Source organism: Oncorhynchus gorbuscha, linkage group LG18, assembly GCF_021184085.1.
Source record: "Oncorhynchus gorbuscha isolate QuinsamMale2020 ecotype Even-year linkage group LG18, OgorEven_v1.0, whole genome shotgun sequence".
NCBI classification, from domain to species: domain Eukaryota; kingdom Metazoa; phylum Chordata; class Actinopteri; order Salmoniformes; family Salmonidae; genus Oncorhynchus; species Oncorhynchus gorbuscha.
Genome location: NC_060190.1, coordinates 43167226 through 43179458, shown reverse-complemented (window position 1 = coordinate 43179458; position 12233 = coordinate 43167226). Strand labels below are relative to the sequence as shown.

Sequence of the window (12233 nt, the reverse complement as noted above, 5' to 3'; positions counted from 1 at the left end):
TTGTTTACGAATCATAACCAACTTTCCCTCAGAACTGTTCTGATGGTTTCTGTCAGCTAAGTAATGGCATTAGCTGGCAAGAACAGCAACAATGAAATGCGGTGGAATTGAAGCTTTCTTTAACAAAATGTTTGTTTTTATTAAATGATCAACCAGAACGACAGATTTGTACCTTGTCAGCTCGGGGGTTTGAACTTGCAACCTTCCGGTTACTAGTCCAACGCTCTAACCACTAGGCTACCCTGCCGAATGCACCGAGGTGTCCTTCTAAACTACTGGCACACAGCTCGGACACCCATGCATACCCCACAAGACATGCCACAAGAGGTCTCTTCACAGTCCACAAGTCCAGAACAGACTATGGGAGGCACACAGTACTACATAGAGCCATGACTACATGGAGCTCTATTCCACATCAAGTAACTGACGCAAGCAGTAGAATTACATTTTAAAAAACAGATAAAAAAACAAACACCTTATGGAACAACGGGGACTGTGAAGCAACACAAATATTGGCACAGAACATGCATACACACACACTGATTTAGTACTATAGATATGTGGTAGTGGTAGAGTAGGGGCCTGAGGGCACACAGTGTGTTGTGAAATCTGTGAATGTATTGTAATGTTTTAAAATTGTATAAACTGCCTTAATTTTGCTGGACCCCAGGAAGATTAGTTGCTGCTTTGGCAGAAGCTAATGGGGCTCCATAATTAATACAAATACTCTTAAGGAGCCTAATGTTAGGGTCCCGTCTACTCCCGCTCCCTGGCACAGTCTAGTAACCCATCATTACGCACACCTGCGCCTCATCATTAGGCACATCTGGACTTCATTACTTCCCTGATTACTCTCCCTTAATCTTGCACTCTGTTATCACCCATCAGGTAGTATTGTTTCCGTGTTCATGTTCAGACACTACGCTTGTTTGTTTATTCACTCTACGTTTGTTCTTATTAAACTCACCAACTGCACCTGCTTCCTAACTCCCTGCATCTTCGTTACAGAATAATGCCTCACAAAATGGAAGCAGCAGACAACCAAGACATCTCCCAGATGGTCGGCGAACAGGGAGACCTACTTCGCCAACACCACACGTTCTTCAACATCTAGATCTTCCTCAAGCGGCATCCTCCAACGAGCAGAGGATCCTATATCATGAGTCGACCCAGTGCCCCCACCACCAAGAGGTCCAAGGTTTCCACGGTTATTTCCCTGCTGACTGGGCGGGCATTGGAGTGGGCTACGGCCGTCTGGGGAGGCGAGGAGGAGCTGGGTTCCTATGATAGGTTCTTTGCTCTATTTAGAGGACTATTTGATCTTCCACTGGAGGGCAGAGAGGGGGTGAGCACCTACTCCAACTACGGCAGGAGGGCCAGGCCACTGCGGAGTACACCCTCACCTTCTGTACAGTGTCAGCATCCAGCGGATGAATTGAGCTGGCACTCTGCACCTTATTCAGAAAAGGATTGCGTGAAGAGGTCCATACTGACTTGGCATGTCGAGACGACACCCTCTCATTGGACACACATCGTGATGGCCATCCGTCTGGATAAACTCCTTCAGGATGGTCGGCACCCCCATCGACTCTCCCTCCTTCATTGACAGTTCTGAGTCAGAGCCTGAACCCATGGAGGTAGGGGCCAAACGCCTCCGCGCAGCTGAGAGATGCTGTTGGAGACAGCTGGGACTCTGTCCCTATTGCGGTCAGCAGGGACACCAGCTTCAACGGTGTCCGCTACATCCCAACCTGGGAGCCACTAGAGCAGAGGTGTCCTGGTAGGTATGAATATTCCATCATCATAATCACTCTCCACCAAACCCTTTTTAGTACCAATATCACTAGCTGGCTTTCCCTCGTGTTGTTTCTACAGCTTTTGTGGACTCTGGTGCCACAGGGAATTTTATTGATAAGGCCCTTGACTCCTCCCTGAAAATAACATCATACCTGCACTCCTCTCATTTCCGTTCAAGCGCTGGATAACAAACCACTGGGATCTGCGACTATCACAGCACCCCTCACCATCACCGTGGGACCCCTGCACTAAGAAAGCCTTCCCTTCCTCCTCCTCCTCATCATCATCATCATCATCATCATCTAGGCACCCGTACACAAAGTCAAACTTGGCCTCGCGTGGCTCCAAAACCACGACCCCTACCACATCTTAGTCGAGGATGGAGATCACTGACTGACTGGGCACGCCGCCATTTGTCTGGTATGCATTTTTGTAAATAACAACTGGTGCACGATATCTAAGGAAATCTCGAGCTATTGCTCGCCTGAGGTAGAGTATCTCATGATAAACTGTAGATCACACTACCTACCTAGAGAGTTTGTCTGTATTTCTCATAGCTGTTTACATACCACCTCAATCAGAGGCTGGCACTAAGACAGCATTGAATGAGCTGTATACCGCCATAAGCAAACAAAAAAACGCTCACCTGGAGGTGGCACTTAATATCCGGGGACTTTAATGCAGGGAAACTTAAAATCGATCTACCAAATTTCATGTTAAATGCGCAACAAGAGGGGAAAACAACAAAAAAAACTCTGGACCACCTTTACTCCACACACAGAGACGGATTCAAAGCTCTCCATCTTGCAAATCTGACCATAATTATATCCTGATTCCTGCTTACAAGCAGAAATTAAAGCAGGAAGCACCAGTGACAAGATCAATAAAAAAAGAAGCAGATGCTAAGCTACAAGACTGTTTTGCTAGCACAGACTGGAATATGTTCCGGGATTCCTCCAATGGAATTGAGTAGCTTCATCAATAAGTGCATCAATGGCGTTGTCCCCACAGTGACCGTACGTACATACCCCAACCAGAAGCCATGGCTAAAGGCTAGAGCTGCCGCTTTCAAGGAGCGGGACTCTAACCCAAAGAAATTCTGCTATGCCCTCCGACAAACCATCAAACAGGCAAAGTTTCAATACAGGACTAAGATCGATTCGTACTACACCGGCTCTGACCAACTGGCAAGTGTCTTCACTGACATTTTCAACCTCTCCCTGTCCGAGTCCTTAATACCAACATGTTTTAAGCTGACCACCATAGTGTGTGTGCCCAAGAACACTAAAGGTAACCTGTCTAAACGACTACCGACTCGTAGCAATCACGTCTGTAGCCATGAAGTGCTTCAAATGGCTGGTCATGGCCCAGATCAACACCATTATCCCAGAAATTCTAGACCCACTCCAATTGGCATACCGCCCAGATGATGCAATCTCTATTGCACTCCACACTGCCCTTTTCCACCTGGACAAAAAGAACAACTATGTGAGAGTGCTATTCATTGACTACAGCTCAGCGTTCAACACCATAGTGCCCTCAAAGCTCATCAATATGCTAAGGACCCTGGAACTAAACACCTCCCTCTGCAAATGGATCCTGGACTTCCTGACGGGCCACCCCAGGTGGTAAGGGTAGGTAACAATGCATCCGCCACGCTGATCCACAACACAGGGGTGCATGCTCAGTCCCCTCCTGTACTCCCTATTCACTCATGACTGCACGGGCAGGCACAACTCCAACAACATCATTAAGTTTGCCGATGACGCAACAGTGGTAGGCCTGATCACCAACAACGACAATGACATAGCTTATACGGAGGACGTCAGAGACCTGGCCATGTGGTGCCAAGACAACAACCTCTCCCTCAACGTGATCAAGACTAAGGATTGTGGACTACAGGAAAAAGAGGACAGAGTACGCCCCCATTCTCATCGACAGGACTGTAGTGGATCAGGTTGAGAGCTTCAAGTTCCTTGGTGTCCACATCACCAACAAATTAACATGGTCCAAGCACACCCCAAGACAGTCATGTAGAGGGCACAACAAAACGTATTGCCCCTCAGGAGACTGAAAAGATTTGGCATGGGTCCCGAGATCCTCAAAAGGTTCTACAGTTGCACCATCGAGAGCATCCTGACTGGTTGCATCACTGCCTGGTAAACGGGCACGGCAAACGGTACCGGAGCGCCAAGTCTAGGTCCAAAAGGCTTCTAAACAGCTTCTACCCCCCAAGCCATAAGACTCCTGAACACCTAATCAAATGGCTACCCAGGCTGTTTGCATTGCCTCCCCCCTTTTACACCACTGCTACACTCAGTTGTTATCATCTATGCAGTCATTTTAATAACTCTACCAACATGTACATATTACCTCTAACTAACCAGTGCCCCCACACATTGACTGTGTACCAGTACCCCCCTGTATATAGTCTCGCTATTGTTATTTTACTGCTGCTCTTAAATTACTTGTTACTGTTATTTCTTGTTTTTATCCATATTTTTTTTAACTGCATTGTTGGTTTGGGGCTCGTAAGTAAGCATTTCATTGTGAGGACTACACCTGTTGTATTCGGCGCATGTGACTAATAAAATTTGATTTGATGTTGGAAGACCTGCTTTCTCTTACCCTGTGGGTCCACGTCGATTAAGATTCTTATGGTTGCTCTCCATGCCAACATCTCAGAGGTTTACCCCGATCTCCCAGAGGTTTTCGCCAAGACCCACTCCACCGGTCTCCCTCATCGCCCCCTGGGACTGTGCCATCGACTTGCTTACAGACTCTGCGCAGCTGCATCTACCCCCCTGTCGGTGGCTGAAACCAAGGCCATGGAGGAGTTCATCTAGGAGGCTCTCCAACAGGGTTTCATCTGCCCATCCACCTCCCCTGCATCGGCAGGTTTCTTCTTTGTGGCCAAGAAGGAAGGGGGAGGGTCACATCCGTGTATTGACTACAGAGTCAATGCCATCACCACCAAGTACAGATACACCCTCCCGTTGGTGCCGGTTTAGTACCGAACATCCCATTTTCTTTACTAAGCTGGACCTGCAGAGTGGCTACAATTTGATCCGCATCCGGGGGGATGAATGGAAGACTGCCTTCAGCACGATGGCTGGGCACTACAAGTACTTGGTGATGCCTTATGGATTAGCCAATGCTCCGTCGGTGCTTGGGAATCAGGTGGTAGTGTATATCGACGACATCTTGATCTACTCGGCCACCACAGAGAGGTGGCTGAACCCGTTCCAAGCCAGGTGGGCCATTTTTTCTACTAGATTCAACTTCATCCGGTCATACTGCCCAGGTTCAAATAACATCAAAGCTGATGCCCTGTCCTGTCTACACGATTCGGGAGAGGTACCTGTTCAGAGTGCGCCCATCACACTGCCCTCCAGAATCGCTGCCCCTGTGCTTTGGGACATAGACGTGGATATCCGCCAGGCTCTGGAGAGGGAACCCGTGCCTGCTAACTGTGCTCCTACGTTCTCACGGAGGTGGAAAAAGTCAAGGGGTGTGAATACTTTGAAGGGATTGTTTATACATACAGTACCAGTCAAAAGTTTGGACACATCTATTCATTCAAGGGTTTATTTTTTATTTTTACTATATTGTAGAATAATAGTGAAGACATAAAAACTATGAAATAATACAAATGGAATCATGTAGTAACCAAAAAGTGTTAAATCAAAATATATTTTATATTCTAGCCACCCTTTGTCGTGATGACAGCTTAGCACTCTTGGCATTCTCTCAACCAGATTTACCTGGAATGCTTTTCCGACAGTCTTGAAGGAGCTCCCACACATGCTGAGCACTTGTTGGCTGCTTTTCCTTCACTCAGTGGTCCAACTCATCCCAAACCATCTCAATTGAGTTGAGGTCGGGTGATTGTGGAGGCCAGATCATCTGATGCAGCACTCCATCACTCTCCTTGGTCAAATAGCCCTTACATTTTACATTTACATTTAAGTCATTTAGCAGACGCTCTTATCCAGAGCGACTTACAAATTGGTGCATTCACCTTATGACATCCAGTGGAACAGCCACTTTACAATAGTGCATCTAAATATTTTAAGGGGGGGGGGGTGAGAAGGATTACTTTATCCTATCCTAAAGAGGTGGGGTTTCAGGTGGGGTTTCAGGTGTCTCCGGAAGGTGGTGATTGACTCCGCTGTCCTGGCGTCGTGAGGGAGTTTGTTCCACCATTGGGGAGCCAGAGCAGCGAACAGTTTTGACTGGGCTGAGCGGGAACTGTACTTCCTCAGTGGTAGGGAGGCGAGCAGGCCAGAGGTGGATGAACGCAGTGCCCTTATTTGGGTGTAGGGCCTGATCAGAGCCTGGAGGTACTGAGGTGCCGTTCCCCTCACAGCTCCGTAGGCAAGCACAATGGTCTTGTAGCGGATGCGAGCTTCAACTGGAAGCCAGTGGAGAGAGCGGAGGAGCGGGGTGACGTGAGAGAACTTGGGAAGGTTGAACACTAGAAGGGCTGCGGCGTTCTGGATGAGTTGTAGGGGTTTAATGGCACAGGCAGGGAGCCCAGCCAACAGCGAGTTGCAGTAATCCAGACGGGAGATGACAAGTGCCTGGATTAGGACCTGCGCCGCTTCCTGTGTGAGGCAGGGTCGTACTCTGCGGATGTTGTAGAGCATGAACCTACAGGAACGGGCCACCGCCTTGATGTTAGTTGAGAACGACAGGGTGTTGTCCAGGATCACGCCAAGGTTCTTAGCACTCTGGGAGGAGGACACAATGGAGTTGTCAACCGTGATGGCGAGATCATGGAACGGGCAGTCCTTCCCCGGGAGGAAGAGCAGCTCCGTCTTGCCGAAGTTCAGCTTGAGGTGGTGAACCGTCATCCACACTGATATGTCTGCCAGACATGCAGAGATGCGATTCGCCACCTGGTCATCAGAAGGGGGAAAGGAGAAGATTAATTGTGTGTCGTCTGCATAGCAATGATAGGAGAGACCATGTGAGGTTATGACAGAGCCAAGTGACTTGGTGTATAGCGAGAATAGGAGACAGCCTGTTACACAGCCTGGAGATGTGCTGGGTCATTGTCTTGTTGAAAAACAAATGATACTGCCACTAAGACCAAACCAGATGTGATGGCATATCGCTGCAGAATGCTATGGTAGCCATGCAGGTTGTGTGCCTTGAATTCTAAATAAAATCATAGACAGTGTCACAAGCAAGCACCTCCTCCATGCTTCACGGTGGGAACCACACATGCAGAGATCATCTGTTCACCTAATCTGCGTCTCACAAAGACACGGCGGTTGGAACCAAAAATCTCAAATTTGGACTCATCAGACCAGAATTCCAGATTTCCACCGGTCTAATGTCCATTGTGCATGTTTCTTGGCCCAAGCAGGTCTCATCTTATTGGTGTCATTTAGTAGTGGTTTCTTTGCAGCAATTCGACCATGAAGGCCTGATTCACAACAGTTGATGTTGAGATGTGTCTGTTACTTGAAATCTGTGAAGCATTTATCTGGGCTGCCATTTCTGAGGCTGATAACTCTAATGAACTTATCCTCTGCGGCAGGAGACAACTCTGGGTCTTCCTTTCCTGTGGAGGTCCTCATGAGAGCCAGTTTCATCACAGCGCTTGATGGTTTTTGCACTTGAAGAAACATTCATAGTTCTTGAAATTTTACAGATTGACTGAGCTTCATGTCTTGAAGTAATGATGGACTGTCGTTTCTCTTTGCTTATTTCAGCTTTTCTTTTCATAATATGGACTTGGTATTTTACCAAATAGGGCTATCTTCTGTATACCATCACACATACGCGTCACAAGACAACCGATTGGCTCAAACGCATTAGGAATAAAATGAATTCCATAAATTGCTTAACAAGGCACTCATATTAATTGAAATGCATTCCAGGTGACTACTTCATGAAGCTGGTTGAGAGAATGCCAAGAGTGTGCAAATCTGCCATCAAGGCAAAGGGTGGCTACTTTGAAGAATCTCAAATATATTTTGATTTGTTTAACGCTTTTTTGGTTACTACATGATTCCATGTGTTATTTCATAGTTGTGATGTCTTCACTACTATTCTACAATGTAGAAAATAGTAAAAATAAAGAAAAACCCTGGAATGAGGAGACAAACAATCCAAACATTCCACTGAAGGGTGACGAAGCCATTGTTGTCATTCTTCTTTTATGCTGTTGTGACATTTATCAAGTCAACCACCAAGAAAGAGTGCATTCCTTTACCACTGGGGACCACGGCCCTGTGCATTCCAACACACCACCTGCATAACTAAAATGCTGCTCTGGAGAGCCACACCACCACTCTCCTTTTGCTAATCTGATAGTTGACACATGTTCTGCATTCTGGTGTAATCACCGGCATCAGACTACATTCATTTTGGCCTGAGGTGTAACCTCTTTCTTAAAGGGACACGTTTATTTTTCTCCAAGTCTGGAAGGGAGGCTAGGCCCGGCTGTGTGACAAGGGCATTATGTGATCCTTCCATAGAGGAATTAAATCAACATTTAGCCTCCCCGGCCACATCGTAATGACGATTAACATCCTCCTGCCATGAAGGGTGTGGGCGGTGTGTGTGTGTGTGTGTGTATGCAATGTTAAGTAGACAGGGGGATGGGTGGGACTTAGGAGACCCCTACGCAGGCAATCAGAAATTGGGCACACGCACATACAAAACTAATGCCACTTGACTCTTCCGCAATGCAAATGAAATAATGGAAAACACATAAATGAGTGTGTAGAAATTATGTGCATACACACCTTACACACAGACACTGCAGAATGAAACACTCACACACACAGATGGAGAGGGTGAGTGGGTTCAGAAATCGAATCAGAGCTCTTGAGAGAAGATCCGGGGTGTTTCAAATTGTCCTAATTGCCTCGTAACTGCAAAATATTAGATCTGCAATAACACAAAGAAAAAAACTAGACGAGGCTGACAAGTGTGCATCTGAATGATTAGGAATGGAGATTAGGATATCATCTAACTTCCACACCAGTAGAGAGAAGCCAGGTGGTGTATTGTAGTGAGTTCGGTCTCGGTCTCTTCCTCTGTGTCTCATAGAGATGCTATTGAAGGTGAATAGTGTCTCCTAACGAGGAGTGATACCTGCTGTGAGGAAAGGCTAAATGACAACACAAGGTGGAGGGACAGAAGAGATGAGATAGGATAGACATAAGACGGGGGGGCGGGAGAGCATTTTTGAGGTGCTTGATTTAGGTTAAGTCCAGGGAGTGTACATGAGGAGACACTGTAAAAGTGTGTGATAAAATAAACATTGTGGGAGTAAGGCAAATTTTGAATTGTAAATTAAGTAGAGTACAGGGGAGGGAGGAAGCTGTACGAATACATACTCAGCCTGTCTCCTTGAGGCAGGAAGTGGCTTTGCAGAGAGACAGAGGAAATAGGGCCAACGATGACGAGTCTCGCTGCCATGAAAACGTCTCAAGGGGCACGCTATCGGTAACCACAACTTGCATAAATGCACAATCAACCTGATTGCTCGTTATATTGTCACGATTGTTAGTTCAGGGCATGGAGGTTTGTTTGACGTTAGATTCAGATACAATATTTGAATAGTAAATTCAACAAGATCCTCTACCACATTTACAGCTTTACAGTTAGTAGAATTAAAGTAAACACGGGACTGGTACAGTTGAAGTCGTAAGTTTGCATTCACCTTAGCCAAATACATTTAAACTCAGTTTCACAATTCCTGACATTTAATCCAAGTAAAGATTCCCTGTCTTAGGTGTCATCTTAGGTGGCACTTTATTTTAAGAATGTGAAATGTCAGAATGATAGTAGAGAGAATTATTTCTTTCATCACATTCCCAGTCTGTCAAAAGTTTATATACACTCAATTAGTATTTGCTAGCATTGCCTTTAAATTGTTTAACTTGGGTCAAACGTTTTGGGTAGCCTTCCACAAGCTTCCCACAAAAAAAAATGTTGTATCTGTCGAACTGCTTTGCTTTATCTTGGCCAGGTCGCAATTGTAAATGAGAACTTGTTCTCAACTTGCCTACCTGGTTAAATAAAGGTGAAATAAATAAAAAATATTAAAAAAATATACTGATTAATTTTCAAAAATATTTTATGGATCATTTTAATTTTATTATATTTATTAATAATTTTATGAATATTTACTTACTTTCCACCATAATTTGCAAATAAATTCATTAAAAATCCTACAATGTGATTTTCTGGATTTTTTTCTCATTTTGTCTATTATAGTTGAAGTTTACCTATGATGAAAATTACAGGCCTCTCGTCGTTTTAAGTGGGAGAACTTGCACAATTGGTGGCTGACTAAATACTTTTTTGATCCACTGTATGTAAAATGTGTATGTAAAATTAGATTTGATACCTTTTTATACTTGTCAGAAATGTCCAGATCAACTAGTCCAGGTTTCTCCGATCAAATAGCCTAACCTAAATGGCACTAAATAAAATAGACAATATGGAATGGACAATCACAACTGTTGTGTAGGATTTTTACCCCATTGTCATGATCAGTTGTTGAAAGTTGTTCATAGCGACAAAGAAAATACTTCTGCATTTCCCGCTGTGTAAACACATTGCAAATAGGCTCACGATAACTCCTGATAAAGTTGGGTAAATTATATTCAGAACTTAAGTAACCAAATTGATTAGTCACAGGAATTAAGATTAATAAAGCCAATACAATGGCCTGTTTTACAAATGGTGTGCCAACAACACAGATGAGCATTGATACAATTCCATTGTGGCAGACATGGTAGGCTATACCCAAGTATGCACGAGCCAACGTCTTTTTTTGGTCCTGTCCGGATATCGTTTCTTGGTGTTTATAGACAACATAACATTGACGGGCATTCATAAAATTCCATTTCAGACAACAATGAGGGCTACAACACTGTGGGCTACACCTCAGTAAGCATGTACCGATGCCTACACCTTTTGGACGTATTTTTTTGTTGCAGTTCCGTACCGGCCTTGATTTCCACAGACACTGTTTTTTGTTCCGGTCCGGACCAAATCTGAACCAATCATAGACGTCTATTTTTGGTTCAGATTTTGTCCGGTCTGACCAGCCTTGATTCGGCCCAAACATAGACATCTACAAATGACTTATTTTCAACTTTTATTCAGAACCGAAAATGTACCCGATTTCAACATCTGGAAAATACGTACTTTCAACGTCCGGAAAATATGCCTTTTCAACATCCTGAAAAATAAGTATTTTAAACATACGGAAAATAGATTTTCACATTTCATTCAGAACCTAAGTTGAACTTGTCTTTTCAGACGTTTAAGTTATGTTTTAGAAGTCATTTCAAGTAATTTTGCTTCGTGGGACTATTCTAGTTTTGCTGGGGGCGCAGGACGCTCTCCAATGCTGGAAGGGGGACCCGAGTGAAAAAGTTTGGGAACAGTTGGACTAGGCTAAAGGAACATATATAGCCTATCAAGTTGCCAGCACTTTGAAATTACGTTTTAAAGTGGTGTATTCTAATTACAGGTAGGCTATCATTTGATTTTAATGAAAATGCGTCCACTATTTGTTGGTTGTCAGGACAACTCCTTGCATGATAAACTGGGTTGGGAGCCAATGGCAGGCCATGGGGCTAGGCCTATTGAATTGCTTACCTTGGATGCTGTGAAGGTGAACGTTTAAACCAGAGCGAAGCTGTAGGTCGTCGACGCTCTCCAACTGCTTAAAAAGTTTGGCAAAGTTGCTCTTCACAATTTCATAGCGCCGTACCTCGGTCCGAATTGCATTGGAAAGCGCTAACTTGTTGCTGCTCTTCATAATGACACCTGTCTCTGGTGATTACATGCGCGAGATTGACATTCGTTATCCATCTGCGCGCACTTCTCCAAACAGTTCAACCAAAGCTAATCGAACCTATGTATTCAGTTTAATAAGAGCTTCTGTCTGCAAAGTAGCCTACATCATCAATCAAAAGTACTTTATTCATTTGAGCAAATTTCTTGTTCCGTTTGTGCCTTACAACGACTACTTCCTTATTTTAAAGAGCTGCAAGAAGAATGCTGATGAGTCGGACTCGTTTTGTCCTCTGAAAAAATATGACACCTCATGGAGACAGTGTTTCCCACTGGGCACAGACGTCAGTCCAACGTCTAATTTGGATGTACATTTGGTTGAGTTGTGAAATAAATAAAAATCACTATGTCATTGGACTTAAATGTCTTTATGTTGATGACTTTTTGCCAATCCAATCTGTTTTCCACGTTGATTCAACGTCATCGCTTATTTTGGGGGGTTTAAATTACGTGGAAACAACTTTGATTCAACCAGTCTTTTCACAGTGGGTTGTGTGTGTATGTGGCTTTGTAGCAATACAAGTGAAATACACCCAACATTTATTTGGACATTGAAGCGAAAACGTTTAATTTGTCTCAATACTCCAGAATTATCGATTTGA

The 12233-nt window shown here is 44.5% G+C and overlaps 1 protein-coding gene across 1 annotated transcript in view; it reads right to left on the bottom strand.

The window, feature by feature from the left end:
- The window catches only part of LOC124003638 (arf-GAP with GTPase, ANK repeat and PH domain-containing protein 1-like), a 51564-nt gene extending 39727 nt beyond the window's left edge, over positions 1-11837 (bottom strand). The window contains exon 1 of the mRNA XM_046312062.1: positions 11434-11837. Coding sequence (XP_046168018.1) covers positions 11434-11596 — 163 coding nt within the window. The 5' untranslated portion in view covers positions 11597-11837. The remainder of the gene's footprint in view (positions 1-11433) is intronic.
- Between the last annotated feature and the right edge of the window lie 396 nt (positions 11838-12233).